Below are 15617 nucleotides of genomic sequence, written 5' to 3'. Positions count from 1 at the left end.
GGGGCGGGGGCGGGGGGCGGGGGGCGGGGCAGGGGGGCAGTGAGGTAATTTCCGCGATTCGGCGTCAGAGGTTTGAGTCACCCCAGGGGCAGAATCGAAAGTGATCGCTCGGCGCGGGGCGGGGTCCCCGGGTGCGGCCGAATGGGAAGTCATTCAGCAGCGGTCGGGGACAGCGGCGGGGGCTCCGGAGGGTAAGCGCCCGGAGATGGGTCGGGGGTCTTCCCTGGGGACATTGCCGCCCTGGATCCCCTGGCCGGCGGTCGGTCTGAGGCCGGCGGGGCCTGGCTGGGGGGAGAGATGGGGGACAGCGCCCTGCTGTGGGGGCTCAGGGGTCGGGAGGCCCGGAAACCCAGGGACCCCCGGGAGGCTTAGACAGGCCAGGTAGCTGCTCCTGAGTGCTGACTCTGCACCCTGGCTGGCTGGACCCCCGCCCTGCCACCTCCGGGGCCCCATCCCTGGGTCCAGTGCATCCTCCTGTGCTGGGACGGGGGGCAGCCGGCGACCTCAGGTCCCTGAGACCCAAGCCCTTTAGTCTGGTCCTCATGGGCTCCAGCTACTATTTCTGAATATCCTCTGGGTTTGGGGGTCCCAGTCTGGTCCCTTCTGGAAGAATGAACTCAAAAGTTTTCACCTGGAGTCAGGGCTGAGATGCCTGCAGCTCCTACAAAAACACCATCTTTGTGTAGCCCCTAAAGTTTTCCTTGAAATTTTCCTTGGACCAAACAGCGGTATTTGCAGGGAGCCCGCTCCCCCTGCCCAACCTGAGGGCTCCACAGCCTAACATGGGCCCAGGCGCCTGCTTCTGGCACGGCAGGAGCTGATGTGGGTTGTAGATGACCTGGGCAGGACCAGTTGCGATGGTTCCTGTGCTGTTGCCCACTGGGCCTGCCTGTGTCCCCCACCAGTGGGAAGGAAACCAGCACCCCCTCCAGACAGGTGTGGGGTTCACCGTCCCCAGAAACCACTGTCATGTCTCAGAAAAGGGGCACTGTGCCTGCATCAGAAGATCAGGGGCTTGAGGGGCCTTCGAATGCTCAGGCCCACAAGAGCTGGGGCGTTGCTTGGGGAGCCCGGGAGCCCACGGGCCAGAGGGATTACCCAACTGTGAGAGGCTCCCGGCCTCTCCAGGGTATCCGCTGCCATGACAACCTCCCTCCCGTGCACAGCCGTGCTGGCTCCCTTTGGGGAGGACCCTCAGAAAGGGGTAGGTTGGTTGGTTGGATTAGGGTAAGTCGGGCCTGCCTCCTTGAGAGATCAAGGCTGTGGCCCAGAGTCTGTCATGCTAACGGTGCTCTCCTTGGTGCTACACCGGACAGAATCCTCCACCCTGCCTGGGTACCTGTGGCCCCTCCTGGCCCAGGCCTGAGCCTGCTCCCCTCCTGCCCAGAGGAGCAGCTGAACCTGGGAGTCTTGGCGCCACCCACCGCAGTGCCAGGCCAGGGCCTGAAATGGGGTCCCCAGCACCTGCCAGTCCCACAGCTGACGAGGGGCTGTCCCTGGCTGCCCTACAAGCACAAGTGGACCTGTGTCTGGGCTGCTCCCGCTGCACCCAGCGCCTCAACGAAAGCACCTACCTGCTGTGCAGTGGCGTGGAGCATGACTGCCCCCGTGAGATCCTTCTGGCACGTTCCAAGCAGGAGGCCCAGCGCAAGACCTGGCGCCAGGTGGGCCGGAGGCCCAGCTTCCCGCGGCCAGCTCGCTACGATGTGTGCCGTTACTACAGACCCGGACTAGGCTGCCGCCGCCACCACAACCAGTGCACCTTTGCCCGCAGCCCCGAGGAGGCACTGGTCTGGACCTTTGAGCGCGGACACGGCATCCCCCGCCTGTGGCTGAAAGCCGCAGTGCAGGGTGGTGGCACTGGGGCTCCAGGCAGCCGCCACTCTCCTGCCGACGCCATCCGGGCTGAGTTTGGAGGCCACTTCCAGCTGCTCTGCTCCGGTTGCTTCCGGCACTGCCCACCGCGCCTCTGCCCCATGGATGCTGGGGGCCGGTGCCTGGAGCATGGAGCCTGCCGCCCACTCATGGCCCATGTGAGCACTGGGCACAGCAAGCAGCAGTTTGTAGAAGTGCGGCCGCAGCCCCGGCACCTGCAGCCGCTGGCCTACTGCAGGTTTGTGGCCAAGGGGCAGCCGTGCCGGCACGGGGCGGCCTACTGCCGGTATGCCCACAGTGATGTGGAGATGGCCGTCTGGAAGGCGGAGCGGCAGAGTGGGCTGCAGCGCAGAGACCTGCTTGCACCCCCCGAAGCTGGGGGCAACGCGTGTACGGCCCCCTTGGGCCAACGCCCCGAGCTCCAGCTATACTGCCGTGCCTGCCTGCTCACCTGCCACTCGCAGGAGGCCTTTGAGAACCACTGCGCTACCCCAGAGCATGCATGGATGGTGGCCTTCGACCCAGCCATGCCCTGGGAGCACCGTGCCCCACCTACCGGGCTCTCCCAGTTCCAGCTCTGCCCTAGGTAAGCGCAGCCGTGGTGATGGTGTGGGGACCAGGATCCCAGTTCACCTGGCTGCCTGCAGTGCAGGGCCCCCTGCCCCACTGTCTGCCTGTACAATGGGCTGAGACTCTTGGCTTCAGAGGAGCTGGGCCTTGTCGATGACACACAGTAGATAGGGCAGGCAAGGCCCAGGCTCCCCACCAGTGTGGGGGTCTCATGGCCCTGATGACCTAACCTGTCCCCAGCCCCGACATCTGTGAGTATGGGGACGCCTGCACGAAGGCACACTCAGCGCAGGAGCTGCAGGAGTGGGTACAGCGGGTGCAGGCAGCGGAGCTGCAGGTGCAGGCGGCCTGGCAGGAGGGTCTGGTGTCCTACCAGGCTAGGCTGCTAGCTGAATACCAGCGAAGCAGCAGTGAAGTCCTTGTGGTGAGCATGGCAGGGGTGGGGGGTGACAGGGCGGGGCCAAAAGAGGAGGGGTGGGGCCCAGTGAGGAGGGGGCGAAGCCCAGTGAGGGGTGGGGTGGGGCTGAGTGAGGGTGTGGGACGAGGAGGTTGCGGGGTGGAGGGGATGGAAGGCGGGGGGGGGGTCCACCCTGCTGACCACCAAGCCCCCTTGCAGCTGACTGAGACTGTGGATGGTGTGTCGGTCTCCTGTGACCAGCCCCTGGTGCATGAGGCCAAGGAGAGGACTGCCCAGCATTGCTGGACATTTGACATCTGCTCAGAAGTGAGGAGACCATGGCCCAAGGCCTGTGGGTGGAGGGTGCCCCAGGGGACCATAACCACGCTGGGCAGAGGTTGAGAGCCTGGATTTGGCATCATCTGCAGTCCCTCAACCTCTGTGCCCCATTTCCTCACCTGCAAAGCCAGGTGATCACCGTGACCTGTGAGTCCAAACTGTGTGCAGCACCTTCCTTTGTGCCCACAGGGACCTCTAGGCAGGCTCTGCAACCCCATTTTATAGACAAAAAAACTGAGGCTCAGAGAGGGTGAGAAGCCTGCTGAGGTCACACAGCCAGGAAGTTGGCTATGGATGGGTCTGGGGTCCTCACCACCAGTCTCCTTCCCCAGGACCCCCTGCTACACGTGGCTCTGCTCAAACAGGAACTGGGAGCCAACTTCTCACTGGTGACCCGACGGCTGCAGCGTCTGGGCCAGCTCTATGCTGAGGGGGAGCGTTTCCGCACACCTGGCTCCCTGACCAGCTTCCAGGTGGGGGTACACGTGCAGGGAGCCTCCTTCGGCACCTTTGAACAGTGGGTGGTCTTTGACTTTGGATACCGGCCGGCGCTTCTGCGAAAGCTGGAACTGCGGCTAGGCCAGGTTCGTGGCCCAGGGTTCCAGGGGGCCCCAGCACCCAACCCCCTCCAGGAGCTGGAGTGCTGGCACACTGGCAACCGCCAGGTTGTGCCTAGCGTAGAGCGGACCGATGAGCAAGTAGCCTTGATGGCCAAGTACAAGGCGCCCGCCCTGGCCCTGGAGTTCAGCCCCAGTGGCCGCGTACCCGGCCCCCTCACCTGCGCCAACTACCGGCAGCGGATGCACCAGTTTCTCTATGAGGAGGAGGCGGCACAGCAGCGGCTGGTGGCCAAGTGAGTGAGAAGTGGGTGGCGGGGGGGGTGTAGCCTCTGGGGACCCTGAGCTGACCAGGCCTCCCTGCAGGCTGAACCTGCGAGCCCAGGTGTCCCTGAAGACGATGCTGCAGACACCAGCTGTGGGCCTGCTCCTTGCGCCACCTGGGGCGCTCTACGCTGAGGTCACCCTGCCCATCTCCCTGATGCCAGATACAGACCAGGGCTTCCTGCTGAGCCGGGCAGTTAGCACAGCCCTGGTGGCTCCGGTGCCGGCACCTGGCCACATGGTGTTCGAGGTGCACCTGGAGGCCCGGGCCAGCTCCCAGCAGGCCCTGTGGCTGCTGCTGCCAGCCCGTTGTTGCTCGGCCCTGGGGCTGCAGCCTGAGACCAGCCCTGTGCTTGAGGTGCAGTTCCAGGTTGACCCACTGACCTTCCGCCTCTGGCACCAGGCGGTGGATGACCTGCCTGAGACACGGCTGGTGCTGCCCTACCTGCCAGCCTGCACTCCGCCCTGCCCACGTCCCATCCCGCCAGCCCTGCGTGGCAACGGCAAGCAGAAGCTGGCTATGGCACTCATCTCTGGCGGCCCCAGGGGCCCGAAGCCCACCCCCCCACTGCTCATCTATGGTCCCTTCGGCACTGGCAAGACCTACACGCTGGCCATGGCCTCCTTGGAGGTCATTCGGCAGCCACGCACCAAGGTGCTCATCTGCACACACACCAACAGGTAAGCTGCCCCCCCCCACCTTCCCTGCACTGCCCGAAGGTGAGGAGGTGACAAAGGTCCTCCCTCTTCCAGGACTCAGCCTTGCAGTGAGGTGGTGTGGCATCACCCTGAGAGAGGCTGGGACTGGGCAGACAGGGTCTCAGATCTGGGTTCTTGCTGACTTGAGCTCACTATAGGCAGCTGCCTGACCCACCCAGAGTTGCTGGGCTCCGGAAGGTGACCGAGGGCTGGCTGTCCACCCTAGGTGGGCAGAGCACCCTCCAGGGCCTGCTCACCCCACTCTCCCAACCCTTGCAGCTGGTCAGCCTGGGCCCTGGGCTGAGGGGGGGCAGGAGGCGGTTTGTACTTAGGCACCATGCACAGGCCCACACAGACTGCACTGGGCCAGGGTGCCACCATGGTGGCCCTGGACCGAGAAGAAGGCGTGGTAAGTGTAGCTTGGTTGCTCCAGCGCTTCCTGGATGAGGGTAGCAGTTTGTTTTTACAGCAACACAGATTTATCTCTCAGCCCTGGTGTTCCTCTTTTGCCTCTGTGGTTTCCTAGTTCCCCCAACACTGCCCGCTGCTGCTGAGGTGCCACTTCCTGGGGCAAGCACCACCCCGACCACCCAGGCACTCTGGGCTTTTCCCTGACTCCCTGCCCCTGTATGTTTGTCGTCTCTGCTGACCCTGACATCCCCGAAGGTGGACAGTCTGTGCCTCACGGTGATGTCTCTCCCCCAGCGCGGCTGACATCTACATCCGGGAGTACTTCCACAGCCACGTCACCAGCGGCCACCCCGAGGCCACACCTCTCCGGGTGATGTACACAGACCGCCCTCCGAGCCAGACGGACGCAGCCACACTGCGGTACTGCTGCCTGACGGAAGACCGCCGGGCCTTCCGCCCACCAACCTGGACTGAGCTGCAACAGCACCGTATCGTGGTCACCACCACCTCCCAGGCGCGTGCACTCAAGGTGCCCGCTGGATTCTTCTCGCACATCCTCATTGACGAGGCAGCCCAGATGCTGGAGTGTGAGGCCCTGACCCCGTTGCGCTATGCCACACCCCACACTCGTGTAGTCCTGGCGGGTGACCACCTGCAGGTCACACCCAAGCTCTTCAGTGTGGCCAGCAGTCAGGCGGCAGGTCACACGCTGCTCAACCGCCTGTTCTTCCACTACCAGCAGGAGACGCACGTGGTCGCCCGGCAGAGCCGTATCGTCTTCCATGAGAACTACCGCTCCACCCAGGCCCTCGTGGCCTTTGTCTCTCGCCACTTCTACCTGGCCCAAGGCAACCCCATCCATGCCAGTGGCAGAGTCCCTCGTCACCCTCAACACTACCCGCTTATGTTCTGCCATGTGGCGGGTACCCCGGAGCGGGACATTTCTCAGACCTCCTGGCTCAACCCTGCTGAGCTCCTCCAGGTGGTTGAGAAGGTGCAGGAGGTTTACAACACCTGGCCCCCCTGCTGGGGCGGCCGGGAGCAGCGGCACATCTGCGTCGTGTCCCATGGGGCTCAGGTGAGCCTGCGGCGGCCAGGAGCAGGGCTGTCCCTTGGGGTCTGATGGGCCTGCATGCACCCATCTGTGCCTCCTGAGCCTCAGTTTCCCCATCTGTTAGAGGACCCAAAGTCTTCACCTCGAGGTGGGGTGTGGGGCTTGAATGGGATGCGGCCAGGGCTCAGTGTCCTGTCCTGTCTATTCCTGTGGGGACAGGCATAGATGCTGTCCCTGTGTGTCCCTCAGGGGGCAGGAGGATAGAGGGTTGAGCCCAGCCTGTCTGGCCTTTGCTGACTTGCTATGTCTCTAGGTCGGCGCCCTGAGGCAGGAGCTGAGGAGGAAGCACCTGGCCGAGGTGTCTGTGGGCAGCTTTGAGATTCTGCCAGGTAGGTGGGGCCGTGGGCCAGGGCCAGGCTTGAGGCCGAGCTTCTGTTGCACTGCCCAGACCCCCAGGGGTATGACGAGCAGGTTGGGGCAGGTTCTGTAAGGGAGTTGGCTGCCCCCATGTGGGGGCCTGGGAACCAACCTGAGAATGGCCCTGCCCACTGTTCAGGGCCAGACGGACAGAGCAGGCTCCCTGATCTATGTCTCTCCAGGGCTGGAGCAGGTCCCCTGGCTCCCTGACCCCACAACCTCCTGACCCCCCCAGCCCCCACCCCCTGACCCATGTCCTTCACAGAGTGGAAACAGGTCCCTTGGCCCCCTGACCCCGCAGCCTCCCGACCCCCGCAGCCCCTGGCCCTGTGACCCCCCTGGTCCCCACCCCTCTGACCTGTGTCCCTTCAGGGCGGGAGTTCCGGGTCGTCGTGCTGAGCACCGTCCACACCTATGACAGCTTGCGTTGCCCTGGAGTGCCAAGTCTGGAGTTCTTCACAGAGGCCCGCGTGCTCAACACCGTCATGACGAGGGCCCAGTCTCAGGTGGTGGCTGTGGGTGATGCGGTGGCCCTCTGCTCCTTTGGGAACTGCAGCAGACTGTGGAAGAGCTTCATCCGTGAGTGCGTGGAGCACCAAAGTGTCTGTCCCCAGGGACTCTCGCTTGAGCAGATAGAGCAGAACGTGGCCCAGGCGCAGCGCTGGCCCCGCGGTGGCCAGCCTGCCACAGTCCTCGGAGCAGACGGGGCCGTGGCCACCCTGGAGAACATAGCAGCAGGGGACCTGCCCCTGGAGCATGCCACAGCCAAGGAGGATGCACCTACACCAGAGACCACGGCTGCAGTGGGGGAGAAGGCAGAGGCAGGGGCTGTGGCAGCAGGGGAGATGGCCAAGGGGGCAGTGGCCAGAGAAAGCCTAGCTGCTGAGGAGGCGGCCACAGTGAAAACAGAGGCGGGGGCCACAGCCGAGGGGGAGACAGAGCTTGAGGACCCTGAGGACTCCGGGTCTGACTTCTGGCCGTCGGACTGGGAGCTCAATGCCGACGACTCCATCCTGCAGGAGCTCCTGGACGAGAGCCGGAATGTGATGGTGACCGTTCGTGAGGACGGGCTGCTGGACACCATGGCCGGGCCCACGTCATTGCACCAGGCCCACCAGTATGTGAACCTATCCCCTGCCAAGCTCCGAAGGCTGCTCCGAGCTGAGCCCCAGGCATACCGCCGCTGTACCTTCCTGCAGGAGGCCTTTGATCGGGCGACGGCTGTGGCGCTGGATGGTGTGGTGCCCAGCACCTTCCAGGTCAAGGGCCGCCTGAACTGTGGCATGGCCTTCACTGGGGACGAGGTGCTGGTGCAGGTCCTGGACGGGGCCGGTGAAGATGAGGTGCCTGTGGCCCAGCCGCAGGGCCGTGTGCTGGGTGTGCTGAAGCGCTGCCGACGAGAACTGGCCTTCGTGTGCAGGATGGACACATGGGATCCCCGCATCATGGTCCCCATCGACAACTCTGTGACCAAGATCTTCGTGGCTGAGCTGAAGGACCCCCTGCTGGTGCCTATCCACCGTCTACTTCCGGGCCGAGTGCAGCGTGTGGGGCACACGAGGCTGTCGGGTGCAGAGCGGCACACACGGCTCTTCTGGGTCCGAATTGTGCTGTGGCAGGAGCGCTTCTACTATCCGCTGGGCATCGTTCTGGAGGTGCTGCCTGAAGCCACCACCTGGGAGCGGTGCCTGCACATGCTTGACCTGGAGTACGGCTTGCGGGAGCCCTCACCGGACCCGGCCGCCGTTGCCAAGGCACTGCAGAGGTACCACATGGAGCTCAGCCGGGCACCCGGCCAGCGCGAGGACTGCCGCAGCTTCCTGACCTTCACCGTGGACCCCAAGGGTGCCTGCAACCTGGACGATGCCCTCAGTGTCCGGGACCTGGGCCCCCAGTATGAGGTGGCCGTGCACATTGCTGATGTGGCCACCCTCCTGCCCCGGGACGGAGCACTGGACATGGAGGCTCGCCGGCAGGGCTCCGCTTTCTATGCGCCTGACCGGGAGCCAGTCCCCATGCTGCCGGCCAGCCTGTGCCAGGATGCGCTCAGCCTCCTGCCGGACCAGGACCGCCTCGCCATCTCCCTCTTCCTTACCGTTGAGAAGGGCAGTGGCCAACTGAGCAGCCAGCGATTTGCCCCTTCTGTGGTCCGCTCTGACTACCAGCTATCCTATGAGGAGGCTGAGGGGATGATCCGGGCGTACCCTAGAGCCAACCAGGAGCTGCCGCCCTGCCTGGACTTGGTGGACGCCTGCGTGGTGGCCGCATTCCACTTCTCCCAGATCCTACGCCGGCGCCGCCTGGGCAGCGACTGCCACTATGAACAGCCAAACGAGGACAGTGTGCTGGGCTTCCGTGCCGCCCACACAATGGTCAAGGAGTACATGGTTCAGTTCAACAGCAGTGTGGCTGAGTTCCTGGTGGGCAGTGACCAAACACGGATGGTCACACCTCTGCGGTGGCAGCCGGCGCCCAGCAATGCTCAGCTGGACGCTCTGAGCAAGAAGCACTGTGAGCTGGTCCCCCTGTCGCTGCACCTCCGGCAGCACCTGCGTGGCCACATCCTCCCTGGCACAAGGCTCTGCCTGCTGGCCTCACTCTGGAGGCAGCTGCAGCTGGCTGCCCAAGCCCAGGACTTTGGCCAGATGGTAGACCTCATTGCCACTGATGACCTGCACCCTTCGCTGGCCCCTGCCTGCTTTGAGCTCTGCAAGGCCCTGGGCCGCTCGGCCTTCAGCCGCTCCAGCCTCAGTGAGCAGCAGCCAACCACCCACCACTCGCTGCAGGTACCCTGTTATGCATGGGCATCCTCGCCCATCCGCCGGTACATGGATGTAGTGCTGCAGAGGCAGGTCCTGCTGGTGCTGGGCCTTGGGGGTGCCACCTACTCGGCGAAGGACATTGATGGGCTCTGCCGAGACTTTGGACGCCGGCATGCACGCGCCCAGAGCTACCAGCGCCGGGCCCTCAGCCTACACCTGGCCTCACACCTCCGGGCCCAGCCACAGGACAAGCTGGGCTTCGCGGTGGACGTGGAGGCGGCTGCCCGTTGCTTCCGGGTACTCTTCCCCACGCACCGAGAGAGCCTGCCTGAGCCCAGCCCTGTGCATTACCATGGCCTGCAGCTGGCCGAACCCCCCCAGCGCCTGGAGGGCCGGCCTGGCCTGCAGCTCCGGTGGCGCCGCCGTGTCTACTCGCTGCAGAACGATGGGTGTTTCACCCCGCTGCCTAAAGCCCTGCTCGACCCGCACGTCCAGCCCATGGACCCGGCGCTGTGGCGGCGGCTGCTGGAACTTGTGGAGCAGCAGCACTGGTCTGAGGCAGCAGCCCTCGTCCGGGAGCAGGGCGCCAAGGAGCCACGGCAGCGCAAGCTGGGCTGGGTGACACGAAGCTCCTGCGGGCACTTCGTGGAGGTGGTGCGAGAGCTGAGCCCCGGGGATGTGCTTCAGGTGCAGCTGGGCGCCTCCTTGCAGCGCGGCCTCCTGGCACCGGCCCTGCAGCTGTGGACCCCGGCACCCGGGTTCAGCCTGTGCTTGGAGCACGTGGAGAAGCCTGGAGAGTGCCTCTCAGGCTGTACGGCCCGGCCAGCACCCAACCGCTACGCCAACTTGGACGAATACAGCCGCGTGTGGGGCCCGTTCTGTGCCCTTGAGTCGGCCACCAGCGTGGTGGCCGAGCATGACTCCATCACCCTGCAGCAGGTGGGCATATGCTGGGATGAGGAGCGGGCGCCGCGGGGGCAGCTGCGGGGCACCTTCTGCCTGGAGCTCGCCTTCCTCCGTAAGCACAGCATCGACGTCAGCTTCGGCTGCTGCTACCTCTGCATCCGGCTTGAGGGGCTGCCGGCCGCGCCCAACTCTGGGGAGCTCCCCACCAGCCTCGGCCCCCACCTGAACATCGACCCCAACACCTACACCTGGGTGGCCCACGGGTTGACGGAGGAGAGGGACATGGAAGACAGCAGGCGGGTGCACTTCTACATCTGCCACATGACCACAGAGAAGGTTCCGGAAGAGGTGCTGAGGCCCGGCACTGCCTTCACCATCGAGGTGCTGCCCAAGCAGCTCCCTGACCTGTGAGTGGCTCCCCAGGCCAGATGGAAGGGGGGGCAGCACCCCCTCCCCCAAGAGGCCAGTGGATTTCCCAACACCCATCTCTGCCACCTGGCCAGGCGCAAGGAGGAAGCCGTGCGCAAGCTGAAGGAGGCATCCTCGCTGGTCATCAGCATTGCCCTGGGACTGCCCATCCCCCAGCCCCCCCACCGCCCCACGAGCCACCCTTCTGGCCAGCAGCCCCTCCACAGAGGTAGGTCTGGGTGAGGAGCACGGGGCGGGTTCGGGGCTTGGGGGCACATCCCCCCCACACCCTTCACCTGCCTCTTCCTCCTGCACGCCCTGTCCTCGTGCCGGGGTGGTCTGGCCCTGCTACCCTCCCCTCCTGCCCCCACCTGCAGTGGCCCCCAGCAGGTTCCTGAAGCGGCAGACCTATGACATCCCCGGAGGCCGTCACAAGCTGAACCCCAGCCAGACCGGGGCTGTGCGGGAGGCTCTGCAGAAGCAGTTCACAGTCATCCAGGGCCCCCCAGGTGAGGGCGAGTGAGCGGGGTCTCTGGGGGGTGGGGGAGAAGGAGACAGGGCCCAGGTGGGCAGGCAGGGTGGGGTCTGGGAGCTGGGGCGGCCACACAGGCTGGAGGGCAGAGCTGGGTCTAGTGGGCAGGTGGAGGTGAGGGGCAGCGTTCTCACTAGTTCTCCTGCGGCAGGCACCGGGAAGACGGTCGTGGGCCTACACATTGTGTTCTGGTTCCACAAGTCCAACAAGGAGCCAGTGCCTACACGCGGTACACAGGGCAGCCCCTGCATCTTGTACTGCGGCCCCTCCAACAAGTCGGTGGACGTCCTGGCAGGTGCGCGGTTGAGAGGGGGATGTGGGAGGTACTCTGCCGGGGCTGCTGGGACAGTGCCTCACGTCCCAATGCCCCCAGGGATGCTCCAGAGCTGGAGGGAGGAGCTGAAGCCACTTCGTGTGTACAGCGAACAGGCTGAAGCCACCGAGTTCCCAGGGCCGAGAGTGGATAGCAGAAGCCTACCCAGGAAGACCCCTCGGGAGGGGAAGCCTAACTGGAACCTCAGGTGAGGCCTCTCCACCTAGTGGTCCATTGGTCCGTCTGTGTGTGGGGCAAGGGGCAGACCCATCCAGGCATTCAGGGTGTAAGGAATGGATAGGGCTTCACGAAGGCCTCCCCCTACCCCAGGAGCATCACCCTGCACCATCGGATCCGTCAGGCCCCCAACCCACATGCGGCAGCCCTCAGGGAGTTTGACAGCCGGGTGCAGAAAAGGGACCGCTTCTCTGAGGAGGACATTGCTGTGTAAGTGGACAGGGTGAGGGCGTGACACTGTCCTCTGCTGTGGGTGTCCCAGAGTGACCTGATGGTGTCCTCTGTGCAGGTACAAGAAGACACTTCGGCAGGCACGGCTGTTTGAGCTGAAGCAGCACACAGTCATCCTGTGTACCTGCTCCTGCGCGGCCTCAGGCAGCCTCAGGCATCTGGACATCCGGCAGGTCCTGATCGATGAGGCAGGCATGGCCACGGAGCCTGAGACCCTCATCCCTCTGGTGCACTTCCCAGAGGTCCAGAAGGTGGGCAGCAGAGCACAGCTGGGCAGGGTGCTGGAGTCCTCGATGGAGTCACCGGGTGTGGCTTCCACCTGGGGGGTGTGGGTGTGCAAGAATGAGGGTCGCTGTGGAGTGGAGACGGTGGGGGGCCGGGGTACCCTGGGGACTGGGCCTGCTCACCCATCCAGGTGGTGCCCGCCTCCAGGTGGTGCTACTGGGGGACCACAAGCAGCTGCGGCCAGTGGTCAAGAGTGAGCACCTGCAGAACTTGGGGCTGGAGCGGTCCCTCTTCGAGAGGTACCAGAGTGACACCTACCTGCTGGACACGCAGTACAGAATGGTGAGCCTGCCTGGCTCAGCCCTGTGGCCCAGAGATGCCAGCGCCACTTTCCTGGTGCCTCCGTCCCCTACCCTGGCCTCAGCCTGGACCCAAAGCTTTGTAGATGGGTGGGCAGTGGGCTTCTCGCCACTCACTGACCCTCCCCTGCAGCACAAGGACATCTGTGCCTTCCCCTCCACGGAGTTCTACAAGGGCAAGCTGAAGACCTGGCAGGACTTGCGGCGGCCACCCAGCATCCTGGGCCATGCAGACAAGAAAAGCTGCCCCGTCATCTTCGGATACCTGCAGGGCTGTGAGCAGAGCCTGCTGGTGTCCACAGATGAAGGGAACGAGAATTCCAAGGCCAATCTGGAGGAAGTGGCAGAGGTGGTAAGTGGGGGTGAGGTCCTGCCTGGGGGGCTGGAGGAGGAGGAGGGGTCAGGGGGCTTCCTAGAGGAGGAGGAGGGAGTCAGGGGGGCTTTCTGGAGGGGAAGGGGGGCCAGAGGGTGTTTTTGGAGGAGGAGGTCAGGGGGCTTCCTGGAGGAGGAGGAAGAGAGGGCTGGGGGCTTCCTGGCAGAGGCGTCTGCCCAGTTCCCAGGGCAGAGCAGTGACCAGGGCCCCAGCTTTAGCTTCACCAGCACCGTCTGTGGCCCCTCAGGTCCGCATTGCCAAGCAGCTGACCCTGGACAGGACAGTGGACCCCAAGGACGTCGCCATCCTCACGCCCTACAATGCACAGGTGGCCGAGATCAGCAAGCGGCTTGTGCGGGAGGGTGTCACTGGAGTGACCGTGTCCTCCATCACCAAGAGCCAGGGTGAGGCTGTCGTGTAGGCATGGGTGGGTGGGTACAGGCACAGGCAGGGTGGGCACAAGCAAGGGCCTCACCGTCTCCCCCACCCCCTACACCTCCCAGGGAGTGAGTGGCGCTATGTGCTGGTGAGCACTGTCCGCACCTGCCGCAAGAGCGAAGTTGACCAGCGGCCCACCAAAAGCTGGCTCAAGAAGTTCCTGGGCTTTGTTGTGGACCCCAACCAAGTGAACGTGGCCATCACCCGCGCCCAGGACGGGCTCTGCCTCATCGGTGAGAGCGAGATCTTGACTAGAGAAGGCAGATGGGGTGGGTTCCTCCCAAGGTGGCGGGGGCCGGGGGGGCGGTTGGGCTGTCTGGCTGGGGCTGGGGGTGGGGTTTCCCAGGGGCCAGGCAGCACTTGACTCCTACCCCTTCCAGGAGACCACCTCCTCCTGCGCTGCTGCCCTCTCTGGCAACGACTACTGGATTTCTGTGACACTCAGCAGAGCCTTGTGCCTGCCCACCTGGTGCGGGTCTGGAGGAGGCCAGCTGTGTCCCAGTGAAGGGCCCCCAGGCCCTCCTTTCCCTCTCTACTCCTCCCCCTACCCATATAGGAGCCTGGAGGGTCCTCGACCCCGCAGAGGGCCCCACTCAGAGGATCCCCACGTGCCTTCACCACTGTCAGCTGACTGGCCACCAGCGCCAGCCTCGCTGGGCTGGGGTCCCCGAGGCTGCAGGCCACGTCCTCCAGCAATAACGGAGCCTCCTCTGTCTCGGCTCCTCCTCAGGCCGGGCAGGCGGCAGGCCCGCGTGGTCTGTGTATAGACTTGAGGGAGAACACAGGCTTGGGATGAGTCACTGTTTGCTCCCTGCTCTGCTACTTTTCCCAGAAACTTTGGTGACAGGGCAGCTTCTCAGAGTGGCATATGAGAAGGCCCTGTGTCACTGGGAAGTTTCAGGGTCAGGAAGGAAATTCCTTTGAGGCTGCTGCTCTATCTTTGGGCGCCGTCCACAACCACATTGGATGCCGTCCACAGAGACCAGCTTTTATTTTTTATTTTTAAATAGACCAAAAGCAAGTGCTCTTTTAACTGGAATGGGGACCTCAGCCCCAGCTCAGGGCAAGGCGGCCTCCCTGGAGGAAGAGGCCTTTCTCTCTCCACCACTGCCTGAGTCCAACTCTGGGACCCACAGCCCTATGTCCTTTAGGGGCTGCTGGGCAGGGGAAGGCTGGACCAAAGCCCATTTCCCACGCCAGCCACAGCCCTGCTGGGATGTGGAGAGCTGGGTTTGTGCAATACAGCTGGGGCAGCTGAGCGGGTCTGGAATGGCTGCGGGCCCACCAAGTGCTGCATCCCCCAGGCGCTGGCCTTGGCCTACTCCCTGGGTATAGGGGACTTCGAGACAATTGGCTGGGGTGTCTTTGTGGGTCGGGACCTTCAGTTGCCCTTCTGGTGTGGTGGTCTGTGTCCTGCCTTCTGACCCTGCCCAACCTTCCCCCAGGCAGCTCTGGCCCCGGGAAGCAGAGCCCCCTGTCTGGGTGCAAGCCCACCTGCCTCTGCCTGAAGAGCGTGTCCGTGAATGCTGTACTTTGTTTACGTGAGCGGTGGGCCTCCCCCCGACACCTGCTGCAGGCCCCTTTGCGGGCCATGTGTGCTGCCTGATTCTGATGTTTTTACCAATCAAATTCTACATTCCAGCCTTTGTAACTCTCAGACTGCACTATGTGACTTAATACTGCTTTTGCCATAAAGGCAATGCTGAAAGTCCTTACTGCTCCCAGTGGTTTGAGGTCTGGGAGGTGGCAATAAAGGAAGCCCTTCCACTTGCTTTGGGCCTGGGACACAGTCGTTGAGGCACTCAGGAGCCAACTGTGAATGAAATGCTGGACATGCAGGCTGTGGAGGGTGGTGTCACTGTGCTAGACCAGAGACATGGGGACTGAGGGTTGTCCATGCCAGGATGGCAGGAGGCTGGGGTGGGGGCTGCTGGGTGGAGATGACCCATTCCACTGAACTCTGTTCCCAGGCTGGCTGGCCCCAAGTGTGGCCTTGGGATTGAGTCCAAAGTCCTCCAGCTGCAGCCCTTAACAGTGTCTAGCCTGGTACTGGATCTGAAATGACTCCCTCGGTGCCTTGGGCACCACTCACCCACCAAAGCAGTCTGTGGGCCTTTACCAAAAAAAAAAAAAAAAAAAACCTGTTACCATGGAGTCGATTCCAACAGCGACCCTATAGGACAGAGTAAA

At 63.9% G+C, this 15617-nt stretch overlaps 1 protein-coding gene across 4 annotated transcripts; it reads left to right on the top strand.

Annotated features, from left to right (window-relative positions):
• Window positions 1-70: 70 nt before the first annotated feature.
• Window positions 71-15569, top strand: HELZ2 (helicase with zinc finger 2). Of its 4 annotated transcripts, XM_023540814.2 has the most exons (20): window positions 71-191; window positions 1317-2461; window positions 2686-2869; window positions 3062-3169; window positions 3514-4034; window positions 4105-4743; window positions 5467-6250; window positions 6540-6615; window positions 7016-10718; window positions 10815-10948; window positions 11097-11228; window positions 11403-11546; window positions 11625-11772; window positions 11895-12011; window positions 12091-12283; window positions 12465-12599; window positions 12750-12968; window positions 13237-13393; window positions 13493-13660; window positions 14873-15569. In XM_023540814.2, exons 2-20 carry the CDS (start codon window positions 1449-1451, stop codon window positions 15031-15033), a joined length of 8736 nt encoding a protein of 2911 aa, XP_023396582.2. In that variant the 5' UTR covers window positions 71-191; window positions 1317-1448; the 3' UTR covers window positions 15034-15569. The 4 variants fall into 4 exon arrangements, with proteins under 4 accessions (XP_023396582.2, XP_064132420.1, XP_023396583.2 ...); XM_064276349.1 differs by lacking the exons at window positions 71-191; window positions 14873-15569 and adding an exon at window positions 13808-14212 and having other exon boundaries at window positions 303-2461; XM_023540815.2 differs by lacking the exons at window positions 71-191; window positions 12465-12599 and having other exon boundaries at window positions 301-2461.
• Window positions 15570-15617: the final 48 nt, after the last annotated feature.

The sequence above is a fragment of the Loxodonta africana genome, chromosome 24 (assembly GCF_030014295.1).
Source record: "Loxodonta africana isolate mLoxAfr1 chromosome 24, mLoxAfr1.hap2, whole genome shotgun sequence".
NCBI lineage: Eukaryota > Metazoa > Chordata > Mammalia > Proboscidea > Elephantidae > Loxodonta > Loxodonta africana.
The sequence above is the reverse complement of the archived record's forward strand: the minus strand, read 5'-3'. Positions and strand labels throughout refer to the sequence as shown.